This window comes from Crassostrea angulata, chromosome 7 (genome assembly GCF_025612915.1).
Source record: "Crassostrea angulata isolate pt1a10 chromosome 7, ASM2561291v2, whole genome shotgun sequence".
Lineage (NCBI taxonomy): Eukaryota > Metazoa > Mollusca > Bivalvia > Ostreida > Ostreidae > Magallana > Magallana angulata.
In genome coordinates this window covers 37,002,269-37,016,648 of record NC_069117.1, presented here as the reverse complement: position 1 = coordinate 37,016,648, position 14,380 = coordinate 37,002,269, and the positions used below count along the sequence as shown (strand labels likewise).

The window sequence follows — 14,380 nt, the reverse complement described above, 5'->3', positions numbered from 1 at the left end:
GGACATAGTGAACCATGACCTAGAACGGTTCTCTCATGGTGGAGTGAACATAACAGGTTTCCAGCTAGTAGACCACGAGTCGGCCACGGTCCAGAGTTTTCTGGAGGAGTGGAGCGAGCTACCACGCTCCATTTGGGAGGGCGCAGGGAGCACTGTCAGGGTTAGACTTCACCAAATACAAACCACATTATTGTACTGTGTGAATGAACTAGTTACCAACCAACCACACCATCATAATGTGGGTGAACTTGTCACAAACCACACTTTTGTACTGTGCTAGTTACCAAGCACACTATAATTGTTTTGTGTAATTTGAACTAGTCACCAACTATACACTTTTTTTACAGTGTGTGGAACTAGTCACCAAACACACTATTGTAATGTGTAATTGAACTAGTCACCAAACATGCACTATTGTACTGTGCAATTGAACTACTCACAAACACACTCTTGTATTATGTAACTGAATAAGTCACCAAACATGCTATTGTACTGTGTGATTGAACTAGTCACCAAACACACTATTGTACTGTGTAACTGAACTACTTACAAACACACTATTGGACTATGTAACTGAATTAGTCACCAAACACGCTATTGTACTGTGTAACTGAACTAGTCACCAATCACGCTATTGTACGGTGTGATTAAACTAGTCACCAACCACGCTATTGGACTGCGTGATTGAACTAGTCACCAACCACGCTATTATACTGTGTAACTGAACTAGTCACCAACCACGCTATTGTTTTGTGTGACTGAACTAGTTACAAATCATACTACTCACTATTGTACTGGTTGTGAACTAGTCACAAACCACACTGTTGCACCGTGTGAATGAACTTGTAATCGCGTTCATTTGTTAAATAGTCATTACTAAAAACAACCACACCATTCAAACGCCATTCGTTTTTCCTTAAGTTCGTAGATTGCAATGTTGAGCTAAAACTGAAATAATCTCTACATAATGTCTGTTTGAATCTACTCGTGCTCCATTAAGACATGAGCCACTTAATATGAATTTTACTATTATAATATAGTTTCTTGCACAACTGTTGTGGATAGAACAAAATTGAAAACAAAGTCAGAAATATTTTATGGATTTCTTGTTGAACATCTATAGATGGAGTCTGCCCTGCTTGTGGATACAGCCAGTCTGTTGCGAGAGACAATCCACACAATGTTAAAGAACGATTCCACGGTATTCCGATCTACATTCAGACGTGCCAAGGTCTACAACTATGATCTAACACAGGGCATACCATGTACGGGAAATAAGCCTTGGATGCATGGTCTAAAGATAATGGAAAATTTAAAAAAGGTATGTTTTGGTAGGAATACTTTTAAACAAATTGAATTAAGATACTTAAAAGAAAAAAAATCTGATCATGGACAAAAATTGAGTATGTTTGATTAAATATAAGAGTGACTTTGAAACAAGATATCTGTGAGCCACTGCTTACCAGTGATACCCCCGCTCTGATGTGAATTTACAAAATTAGCTAAATCGAAATTCATTAGGAAGTTGGCATTCGATTGGTACAAAAATATATCTCACAATATTGCAGGCCTAATTAAACATTGTGTTAAAATTTCAAGCATCTGCGATATATAGTTGCTGAGAAATCTTTGACGAAAATTTGTTTGAAATTTAAAGCTAAAAATAAACAAAGTCATCATTCAACAGGAAGTTGGAGTCTGATTGGTACAAAAATATATCCCACGATATAGCATGCCTAAATAACTACTGTCTTAACAGGAAGTTGGAGTCCAAATAATAAAAAAATATATCCCACGATATAGCATGCCTATATAAATACATCTTCCCAAGTCAAGGGTTTCTGATCCGCTTTGCTCTACATAAACCCTTGACTGAATAGGCAGAGTTTGACAGGGTTAGAAACCTCGCACGCTGGTTGGTGTCATACAAGTTGGCATGATCCAATAAGAAACGTTGTTTTAATAATGATGTTAATTGTGAATTGATCAATGTTGTACCGTTGTTAAATAAATTAGAGTATAGTTAGTATTTGACTTACTGTTATCGGTTTTTAGTCTGAGTGAATCCATATTCTCTACAAATTTGATTTTGTTCATGGGAGCAGCCATATTGCTATACTGTTTCTGTTTATAAAACATTCTCTGATTGGTCAGAACAAGAGGTCACAAAAGTTAAAAATGAGTACTCTCACTAGATGGCGTAATCGTTAACCATATGTGTTGTCTTTTCGGTCAAGGGTTTATGTAGAGCAGAGCGGATCAGAAACCCTTGACTTGGTAAGATAATATAAATACTGTGTTAAAATTTCAAGCATCTGCGAAATAGTTGCTGAGAAATCTTTGACGAAAATTTGTTTGAAAATTTAGGCTAAAAATAAAAGACATAATATATCCCACGATATGACATGCCTTAATGAATAGTGTGTTAAGCATCTGCAATAAACAGTTGCTGAGAAAAATGCGACTGAAACTTTTGTTACGGACGGAAATACTGACAGAAGGACAGACAAACAAGGGTAAAACAGTATACCCCTTCTCCTTCGGAGCAGGGATATAGAAAGTAAAAAAAAATGGCAAAAAACAAAACATTTTCCGGTTAGAAGATTTAATAAAGATATATGAAAATTCAAAAAGTTGCACAGAAGATGAAAATTTTGTGTTTTGCCACCGTAAATGGACAGGTGAGCATCAATGGACTTACAGGCGATGTTCATATAGACCAAGAAGGCCGTCGGCAGAATTACTCCATTGGTGTATACAGAGTCGGATTCAAAGAAAACCCTAGAAAGGTATCGATGGCTAAATTATAACCAAAACAATGTTTTATTAGCTAGTAAGTCTTAGAGCTTTTGTATCATTATTATTAGCAGTGCCGTTTGGGATGTTTGAACTTGCTTCATTTATATTTCTAATTATCTGCAATTTTACGAACATCATTTTTATAGAGTGCTTTTCTTTGTAAAGATAGGGAACTGGGTTGATAAAAAAGGCTTTGTCCCGGAGGGAACCAATGATACTCTTACGGAGGATGGTGATGATCTTTCCAGCCTGATAGTTACCAGTATATTTGTAAATATAGTATTATGTTCACTAGTATACCGTATTTGTATATGCCGTATTAAGACATTACGTTAGAGTCTTTCTGGGTGTTTTGTAACTTTTTTGATTAATATCCATTTGTTTTACAGGAGAGACCATTTCTGCAGTACAAAAAAGAATACGAAAATCCAGAAAATAGAAAAAATGTGAAGAACCCAAACGACCTGTACGAGGGTATTCCAATGATGATTCCAAGACTTCCATTACTTTCAGCATAATTATCATTAAAAATTTAAATTGAATAAATCTAACAAAAGGAATATCATTTACATATATAAATCAGTACTAGTATAAAGATTATGCACGTGAAGAATATGTAAATTAAATCTTATCATAGATATTAACTACCAGGCACATAGCATCGTTTTTTTTCAAAAGAGGACACTCATCCAAAATACCCTGACAAGCTAAAAAAAAAAAGAAGGAAATTTGCAAATAAAGAAAACCCTAATCGGGAAGGGGGGGGGGGGGGTGGGGTGACGTTTACCTTCAACTTTAATTTCACTGATAATTTTTCTTAATTTCATTCGATTTTTTTTACGAAAGAGAGAGGGGGACAACGTCATAATTTAAGAAAATATTTGCTGCAAGAAAAAGTCGGGGGATGGGGGGGGGGTCCTCCGATGCTACATTCTTGACTACCTTATGTAACCCCCAAAAATTAGAACAAGACAAGTGTCAATTATGATTTTATTATCCAATAAATCGCTTTTATATAAATTCGTCGTTGGAAATACCATTTTCGTCATAAACCCGTTGGATACAATTTTATTTAATATTTAAAAGATTATGACCATAAGAACTGAAACCGCGATTCTGTTTATCATTGGTAAATTGCGAATAAAAGTCAGTCAATAATTATACATGATTTTTTTCTCGTCACCGTTTACTGTTGATTATTCCAGGCTACTGTGTGGATCTTATTGCCGCCGTATCTGAACAGTTAGGGGGATTCAAGTACACCATCAGACCAATCAAAAGCTCGGTGTACGGAGCCAAGGTCAACGGAACGTGGACGGGCATGATTGCGGAGCTCGTTAATAGGGTGATACAATTGGCTCTAATATCATTGTCTCTGAGTGAATCAAAATACAGAAAAATTATTATTTTTTAAATCTACTTGATAAAAAATATTTGATATAAATATACTCTTTTTTACTGGAAAAATCATATTTAAGTTTGAAATTGATAATAGAAAATTGTAACAAAAAAAACAAAACAAAAAAAAAGGTTATAAAGTGTTGAAAGTATAAAACAATTTAATTTTTCATTTGTATCAGAAAGCTGATTTAGCAGTTGCTCCCCTTACGATAACAAAACAACGGGAGGAGGATATTGCCTTCACCAAACCCTTTATGAACAGTGGTATCAGCATCATGATAAAGAAGCCAGAAATCCAAAAACCCGGGGTGTTCTCTTTTCTAAAGCCGTTTTCGATTCCTCTTTGGATGTGCATCATCGCAGGATATTTTTGCGTTAGTTTTGGGATGTTCATAGTCAGTCGCTTTAGTCCCGCGGAATGGAGGCGAAAGTGTCTCCGAGTGGACAATGGCGTCGTCAACAAGTTCACATTAGAGAGTTCCCTCTGGTTCACTATGGGGGCTCTTATGTTACAAGGAAGTGATACCTGTCCAAGGTAAGCTTGGAAATGGTAAATATTGAGATATTCATTATGGTCGGTGACAAGCTTTAATATTTGTAAGGTTTTTTAAATTTCCCCTTAGGTCGGTGGCTGGTCGTATCATAGGTGGAACTTGGTGGTTCGCTGTTCTGATAGTCATTTCTTCTTACACAGCAAATCTAGCTGCATTCCTCACAATAGACAAATTATTAACCCCGATACAAAACGCAGACGATCTAGCAGCGCAGACAGAAATTACCTATGGTACGCTTGAGTCCGGATCTACACAGTCGTTCTTTAAGGTACCTTGATGAAAATTTTATTCTTGTCTAAATTTTGAGATGTATATATACAAAACCATTTCTAAATGAATATTAAAGAACGCTTTGTTCTGACTGTAGGACTCCAAAGTACCGACTTATCAGAAGATGTGGGCGTATATGTCCACGGCGTACCCTAGGGTCTTTGTGAAGACCACGGCGGAAGGTGTTCGAAAGGTCCGTGAAATGAAGGGAAAATACGCTTTTCTACTTGAGTCAGTGTATAACGAATACTTCGGCCAAAGAGAGCCCTGTGACGTCATGCAGGTTGGTCCACCTCTGAATACAAAAGGATACGGCATTGCAACACCAAAAACATCCAAACATCAGGAACTTTCGTAAGGCATAAAATAATTTTTAAAAAAATAAATTCTAATTAACTATTTTTTTTTTACATACACTTTTTCAATCTTTTTCGTAAAAGATACAAATATTCTTCAATATAGTGAAAAAATGTCCATTGCAATACTTCAACTTAAAGAGAATGGGTCTTTGATTAAAATGAAGAGACGATGGTGGATAGATAAAGGAGAGTGTGGAGTTCAGGAAGATAACCAGGTGGGAATCACAAAAGTTCCCAGTCCTTGCATTATTTTTTTAAAGCAATCTCCTGTAGCTTTATCATTATGATAAAAGTATATCTATCTGTTACTTCAAGTTGTGTATACTTGTATACAACACCAACTCATTTCTGTTTTACACACAGGGCAATAAAAAGAAGAAATCGTTATCGCTGAGTAACTTGGCTGGGGTTTTCTTTATCCTCATAAGCGGCCTGGTGTTCTCGATTATTCTTGCCGTCTGTCATTTTCTGCGTTCAAGGTCCAACAACAAACAAGGGGTAGGTAAACTTGAAAGCATCTCAAGAAAGACAGGAAATCATATTGACGCAAGCGTCAAATGGGCCGCAAAAAATATAATTGTTGTATGAATCATCATTGGTTGTTTACATAAAAACCCACCACAAAGAAAAAAAAAACGAGTTGGTTGTGCTAATTTTTATGGTAAATTTTAATACATTTTCAGCAACACGTTTTGAAGTTTAACATTTTACTGTTGTTATTGAGAATCGAGTACGTTACTGTAAGCATTTCTAACGGTAATTGTATGATCATTACCATAGTATAAGTAATGAATTGATTTGTACATTATTCTAATACAAGTTCAACTCATAATTATTCTCTTGAAGATTATGTATTTCAAACCATTTTGATTTTTTTCGTTGCATGGTAGTTGTTAAAACTTAATGCATTAGTTAATAGGATTTCAAGGGACCACATAATAATATAGAAATGGATTATTTTAAAGATACATGTAAGAACATGTTCATCCTGTAGCATCTGCACATTAATCTTGTCTACAGGCCATTTTATGAAGATAATCGTGGTTATTTCATTGCACGAGGTTCTCAAAAGAATTAAAAATAAATCCAGATAGCTGGATTTTCCAGGCAACTTCAAATTTCCAGTTTCCTTCATAATTTTGCGTAAATGATTGATATGGATGTCATATCATAATATTTTTTCTATCACATTTCACATGGAAATATAATAAATACATGGAAAAGGCCTAAATTTGAATATATTTCTACATGCAAATTTACTTTTAATTCATAAAAATAAGCATAATATTAATTCTAAAAAAAAGACTACCTTGCAGAAACGCAGCTACAAAATTTAAATGTATATCAAATAACGGACCGCCTCCTGGCGGCCCGTAATAACTCTGTAACAATCAACTGGACTATATTATGCGACATTCAGTTAAAGCTGACATGGTTATGAATTCTTATTTCCTATGTAGCTTGTAAAAGGAGATTTGATTGGCTAACAAGTCGGGTGTAAATTTCCGTACACCCGACTTCAGCCAGGGTTGCGTTCAAGATCATAGCTGCTACGTAGGGCTACGTAGTTGAACGGTAAGCTAGCCTAGCCGCTAGATTGATATTTGTAGCCTAAATATTTTAGGCTAAGCATCGAATACAAGATGGGCACCTTAGTTACTTGTTTGTAACACACATGAAATCTATTTATTTAGTGATATTTTATTCTTCCTTTAAGTGAAAATGAATTTTAATGTATATCTCCGCTTGAAATTAACAAATTATGTCGATGTAATTAGTCTTAAATTGAATATTTTCAACTTCAAATCTGAGACCTAGCGGCTAACCTAGCAGTCCGTTCAACAGACCTAGATACATGTATCTACGACCTAGCGGCAAGGCTAACAGCTACGATCTCGAACGCAGCCCAGGTGAAATAAAATGTGACGTCACAATGCAATTCTTATTAACTTTACAAGTGAACCTGTAAATCTGTGCGAAAAATAATGTAACTTTTAATGAGGTAAATGAAGAAATTATTTGTCAGAATCCCTCTTTCCAGGGACATATATACTAAAATTTCTTAATATTTTATTGTTATAAATAAATGGTTTTCATCACAATTTCAATTTATTAATTGATTTTCAAGCTGCAAAGCACTGGTAAAACAATATAATTTTAAAATTTGTTTCACATAGGAAATAAATGCGTTACCCATGATAACTAATAATATAAACGCATTATTTACCTTTTATCTCCGACTACCGCAATTTATATTGTTACGTTCATCGCTACACATTCCTTTTAAAAGGGATTAAAGCTGGCATCATTTGGTCGCCATATTAGCTTTGATCGCTCCTTAACTGCCAATGGGATATACTAGTCGAGAAAGTTACGGTCGGTTGCTTTCCGATCGAGGCATTCAGATTGCACGGACTTCTAAATACATGAACTAAAATGGTAGGCATATATTCGTAAAAAATAAATAAAAATTAAAAAGATGGTGATTCCAAAAAAGTAACAACGTAACATCGTTTCCATCGGTTTCAACAAAACACTAAAATTCATGCGGTCATTGGTATTTTTTCATCTGCCACATTGTACGGTTGGCACATCAGCGATATTATAGAGGATTCTTGAAATAAGTGTGCCTGAACTATCTCTTGTTTCGCACTTTACTGGATATACCTTACCAGTGCAGTGTTTGTCATATTATTTTTGTGCAAGACGCTTTCTGCAAGTCTTTTCGTCCTATGTAACGTATGCGGGTGAATGAAATACGTGAATGCGGTAAAGCAAGATGACGATATGGCCATATTGGCCGTAGGACCTGAGCCTCTAACCATGAATTTCACAATATAGGTTGAATACTAGATATCATATCCATGCAGTAAGATTTTCACAAACGTTGTATGGGAGTAGAAAAGAAGATGTTTAAAGATCTAATACATTTTAACTTTATGGCTATATTGGCCCCGCCCTATGGTCTGTACCCTTGTGCCAGGGGTTATGAGTTTCACAATTTAGTTTGAGGATTTCATGGACAACATAACCATGCATTTTGTTTTTCACAAATATAAAGGGAGTAGAGAAGATTTCATAAGATCTGATACATTTTTATTGTATGGCTATACTAGTATTGGCCTCCACCGAGGGTCTAAACCTCCTGACCAAGGGGCCATTAATTTTATAATATTGGTAGAGGACTTAAAGGACTTAATGGACATTATAATTATGCATTTAGTGTTTTCCCAACATGTAAAGGAATATATAGAGCAGAAGAACTGAAAATTTGGCGCTTTTTTGCATATATGGCCCCTCCTACGGCGCCCTAGGGGTGGTAGAGCCATGAATTTTACAGTTTATATATTTTTCTTACCATAGAGACGATTCATACCAAAAATTATAACAATTGGCCTTGTAGTCTTCAAGAAGTTAAAAATGAAAAATTGTTAACGAACGACGCACGACGATGCATGGAATAAGACAAATTATAGGTCACCTGATTCTAGTGACCTAAAAAGGTGCTACGTCGTTTCTTTCTTGGATTTACTGTCACTTATGGACTGTGTTGGTTGTAGTGCGGACGGGATCTACAATAAGATTTAGACGTTATGCACGCTGTAATTTCGCATTTTAATCAATTAAGTCAAATGATATCACTCGATTGTCCAAGCCATGAGCTCTGCGTTAGGAAAGCGAACAAATACGCAATTGCAACGCGTTTTTGAAGAAATTTCCTATTTCGCGTTTACCCACCTCTAATTCATATATCACTCGTCATATAAAACTTTTTTCCACAAATATTTGCTTTCTTACCCTTATCGAATGCTGTCAATACCCACTTTCTACGATTTCCCACACATCTGTTCTATTGAGAAGCCATTGCGTGACGTCACTTTTACTGCGTATGGTACAGATAATTATCTTGAAAGAATAAACCATTATAGAGTTGGCAGTTTCTGTCATGGCTTTATTAAGTTTCTGTATTTCAGTATGTACATTTCATAAAATGAAAAATGGATCCTCAATATGCCTTTGGCGCTTTCAGTTAGTTAATTAGTTACTAGTATTATATATAATGATAACAAAGAGTCATGTATAGTTGACAACCCTGGAAGGTGAACAGAAGTTGCCAGCAATGACTTGTTGCAAAATTCTGCCAAGTGGATTGCGGGACCTGAGACACGGGTACCGCAATATATCCGCCACTGAAAAGGACGAACAAGACGTCATGCCTTTTAATGCAACGCAATTTTAATACATCGCAACAATTTACAAAAAACAGTGAAAATGATTTCAAGAAATGAATTCAGTTCAATACTTCAAGACAAGTAACAACGAGAAAAATCACTTCGTCATGTTCAATCATGGCAAATAGCAATTATGTTTCTAATTCATCAAACACTTTGGAGATGCACAATGTCTCCAATACACATATATCCAATTGGGAGTTGCATTATTAAAATCAATAAGGTATTTATAGATAGGTTGAAACAGGGTGTAACGGGGCAGTAGGTTTTGTTCAAAAACAAAGTTTTGGACAACCACAAACAGATACCGCCGAATTAAAGGCATGGGTAGACATTTTGTTTCGCTGTAAAGACTTATTGGGGACAGTTTTAATGACATTTGTAAATATGAAGTTAAAGTAATGATAAATAAACACAATTTTGGAATAACTTTGACTGGTTGGTATCAATATCTTGATGACGTATTAGTGCCCCGTTGAGTTTTTTTAAGAAACACATAACCCCGATGAGCTATTTATTCGTTATTTTGCCTGTTCTGCTACTATGCTTGATATAATGTTGACGTTTTTTAAGTGATACAAGCCCAACACTGTTACCACAGCAGTGAATGTGCCATTCTCCTGATGCAGTAGTGAAATATGATCTTCCAAGTTCTTCCCATTTTAGACCACCCCTTCCTGATCAATTCACTATGATCATTAAGGATTCCAGAGACAAGTACCTAACCTAAGTTATGCAAAGTAGATATGCAAGTTATAAACTGCAGAGAAAGCGAGAAAGTTCTAGTATCTTTTTTATGTTTGATTTTGAAACGGTATTCAAAGCCGTTTAGTAATTCATAAGCTGTATTTTTGATCTGAATAATTACTAAGCATTGAATTTAAGACATTAAGTTCGACCAGGGTTGGAGCCATGTCCCATAGGTCGTGTGTTGGCCTTTGACTGCCCACGGCCTTACTTCTATATGGGAATTGTCGTATGTGGTCAAATGCAGGGGTGTTCCCTTTCTCTTGGCAAAGGGGTTGGTAGTTGTTTACCCTGCAGTAAATAGAAGGATGGTTGTTGGTGCAATTCAGACACACGTGGTGATAATTACAGTATGCACCACTGCACGAACCTTGGTAATAAATTCAAAGCTTTTGGCCGATTTTATTTTCGAAAACTTTGACATTTGCGGGCTTGTGAGGAAAGTGCTACGTAAAAAAGCCAAAGCTCAGTATGGATAGAACCCCAGTCTATAGTTTGATTTCGAGAGCATTTGAATCGGAGCTATATGTCGTAATTTAACCCGTTAAATGTGCATGTAAACAAATTCATTTTTACAAATACATTTGGATGTGAATCATAACAGGTTTGGCCATATCGGGATTGGTAAGACGTCCACAGTTCGTTAATGGCGTTAAAAAGTTCATCAAAAGTCCTTATGTTTCGGACAGTACTTCGAAGCTCTCTTGTAATACGAAGCCATATATTCTCTATAACATTTAGGTCTGGAGCATGGGCAAGCAAAGTCAAAGAAACTAATATTATTGTCACGCTTGTTTTCTTCTATAATTCTTTCTCAATGCACAGGTGCATTGTCGTCCTGAAATATATACATTACATTCCATCGGTGAAATGACGAGCTTAAACCGACAAAAGGTTGTTTTCAAGAATTCCTTGATCTTTTATGGCATATATTCTTCCATTTGATTTGCATAAAGTTTCGACAACATGTGACAATTTGCAATCTCATATCACTTGCTTCCATTCATTCTAAACTGACTATTTTCTCCTTGCCAGACACCACGAAAGTCGCTTTCTTCTGTTCACCTCCCCGACCACCATTTTCTTCCTAATAGCTTACCTATAAACCATATTGTGGTGCAATATTCTTTAGACAGTGTGTGATGGACATTTACTGTAACTTTCGGAGGTCTCCCGAAATGGGACAGATTTTCCACATTTCTTGTCGTGCAAATATTTTGCCATATAGATCTAGCTGTTGTTGACTCAGATATATTCAACAATCTCCAAATTTCACAGTTTCTGTGTACCTTCTCTTTAAATCTACAACCACTTGTTAAAGCTCAGTACTAATTTCTTTTGACTTTCGCTCTATGTTGGAAATATCGTGTGATAAATATAACAGAAGACAACAATGATACGTCATATGGTCTGGTGAATATCCACGTGATATGTGTGGGAGATAACCTAAATTAGTAAACACGCGAAATGTTTAGATGTGATTCATTTCTATGATTTAATGTTTTAAAAAAAATACGCCGCCATTTTGTTTTTCTACGAATATTTTAGCAGCAGCGCTGAACATGGGTACCAAATGCATCTTTTATGCTACATATTATTTGCATGTCGTTACTTAAAGCATTGGTACAATTTTCAATAGCATTGATTTTACCAGATGAATGGGCTGCCATGACGATGGTGGTCCAAGTAAGAGTGGTAGATGAAAAGCTGGACCACTGCCATCAGAATGGGTCTCTAAAGTCAAGGATTCAATTGCCCTTGCTACTGTCAGGGTCATCGGTCGCTATTTCTGACTGACCCAGTTGCGGCGGTTGTTTTTCTGGCTGCAGGCATATGGTAATTTCGACCTATTTAAAGGTTACATCGTATTTAAAACGTTTGCCAATAATTAGTTTAATTCTACAGGTAAACATTATTCGATCTTTATATATATATATATATATATATATATATATATATATATATATATATATATATATATATATATATATATATGTGTGTGTGTGTGTGTGTGTTTGTGTGTGTGTTTGTGTGTGTGTTATGTAGAACAAGCTAAATTGGTTTATAATAAAATATTTGTATTTGCACATGATTAATTTATTAAAATATTTTTTTAAGTCGAAGTCTTATTGATAAAATTAACGAAATGAAAATTTCGTAAATATCCTTTTCCATGGAGTGAACGAAACGCCCAAATTGCTTCCACCGCCTCATCAAATTTATAAACTGTTTAACAATACATACCAAATTTTCAATACATACAAACTAGTATTTTGGAATTACTGATCTGTCGACCCACGTCCGTCATCTGTTCGATATCGACCGCAGGTAACAAATCGATAATTGCACATGTAATAATGACATCATTACATAAATGACAATTAAGTACCCGCTTTTATTATTTTAGAGTTATAGCGCTTGAATAAAATATTGATTACTTTAATTATTAGAGTTATGCCGCTTGGTTTATTCTTCTTTGAAAAATGGTATTTACCGTATATAGCGATAAATATATATAACTTGCTTTCAGATTACTGTGGATTTTTTAAAGACATGCATGACATCTTGAATGAAGAATTTGCCATGCTCCCTGAAATAAATATCCATAAATATCCAGTTAGAGTTTTGTGGCTTCTGTGGGAAAAGCATGGTGACAAATGAGCGATTTGTATATGCACTGTCGGCCATGACATGGTCAACAGCTATTCATGTCACCCAGTAGATCTACACATTTTTAGAACGCTGTGTACAGTTGATGAGCTGTAGCCGGATTGGCACCAAAGAAATCAACTGGCCACCTTTAGTAAAGAATGAATATTGTACATGTACATTGTATATCAAAACTCATTTTCTTCCAAAATAAAGTAAGACTTTTATAAATGTAAAAAAATGAAATCTCTTAATCTGCTGCATTTCTCTATATCATTTTTCATAAATTCATTCCGGTTCTTTGATATATAATTAAATCTCTAAACAGTAGATATTGATTGCCTACAAATACCTTTTAATTATAATATATCAGTACCTGGAGACAGTAAATCCATGGAAGATGAACTTGAGAGCATGAGTTGTTAGCTGAACTTTCCTCTGTCCGTTAGAAATGATGTTGATACTGCCGGTAGTGTAAATATGAAAGTATCTCACCATATTCTTGGGATCACCAGACTTTGTTATAATCAAGTCATCTTGAATAGTCATTTCATCGATGACTATGCCTCCATGGCAACCGAATTCTGAAATGTTTTGTTTCTATATTTCTTTCTTCATCCATGTTGTTTGCTTCATTAAAACTGATAGTCTGCTTGACAGAGTTTTTGTAGCATTGTAATTATCATTTAGAAGGAATTTAAAGAAAGTTTTCCCCAGATATTTATTTACAAAAGTAAATGTTACAAAAAAATATATTTTTTACTCTTGGATAATTAATAATTCTTGGTTTTGCAATGCAACAAAAGTAAATTATACATGGCAGTGGTGTCATTTCTAATAGAGTAAAAAACCGAGAACTAAGAGTTTCCATTTAACATCAAAACCAAAAAAATTGCTCACTAATATCCATGTATGTTGTACATTAACACACTAAAAAATAAAGTGATGTGAATGTTCAACTTTTTCTGTACATATTTTACACATATAATCACAACTTTTATTAATCTTACTTACAAAATGATTATTTGAAAGTAGATAATTTAACAATTTGTAATAAAATTCCAAATTATTTTTGTCTTGTAGTGAAACAATTTTATACATATAAATATTTTCTCAATCGCTTTTTAAGAATATCAAGTTCCTTGTACAGTTGTATTTTGATTGCATGGTTGGTATTTGAAATTTCTTCTTTATAAACTGTTTCTAGAAATCTTTTGTTGATTATTATTTTTCTTTATTATTAAAATAAAATTTCGACAACAAAAAAGATATTTGACAGCACTGTCTTCTTCCCCTTTTCATTGTGCATGCTTTTTAAATCCTTCTGTAGATTCTTTAATCTAAATATTGGACCTTGATAAACAAATGT

The 14,380-nt window shown here is 34.8% G+C and overlaps 1 protein-coding gene across 1 annotated transcript in view; it reads left to right on the top strand.

Annotated features, from left to right (window-relative positions):
• LOC128193102 (glutamate receptor 2-like) overlaps nucleotides 1-14,380 on the top strand; it is a 30,089-nt gene that overhangs the window by 11,976 nt on the left and 3,733 nt on the right. The window contains exons 6-16 of the mRNA XM_052866355.1: nucleotides 2-160; nucleotides 1,124-1,321; nucleotides 2,682-2,789; nucleotides 2,965-3,069; nucleotides 3,189-3,273; nucleotides 4,005-4,144; nucleotides 4,380-4,735; nucleotides 4,824-5,022; nucleotides 5,122-5,378; nucleotides 5,487-5,598; nucleotides 5,747-5,881. Coding sequence (XP_052722315.1) covers nucleotides 2-160; nucleotides 1,124-1,321; nucleotides 2,682-2,789; nucleotides 2,965-3,069; nucleotides 3,189-3,273; nucleotides 4,005-4,144; nucleotides 4,380-4,735; nucleotides 4,824-5,022; nucleotides 5,122-5,378; nucleotides 5,487-5,598; nucleotides 5,747-5,881 — 1,854 coding nt within the window. The remainder of the gene's footprint in view (nucleotide 1; nucleotides 161-1,123; nucleotides 1,322-2,681; nucleotides 2,790-2,964; nucleotides 3,070-3,188; nucleotides 3,274-4,004; nucleotides 4,145-4,379; nucleotides 4,736-4,823; nucleotides 5,023-5,121; nucleotides 5,379-5,486; nucleotides 5,599-5,746; nucleotides 5,882-14,380) is intronic.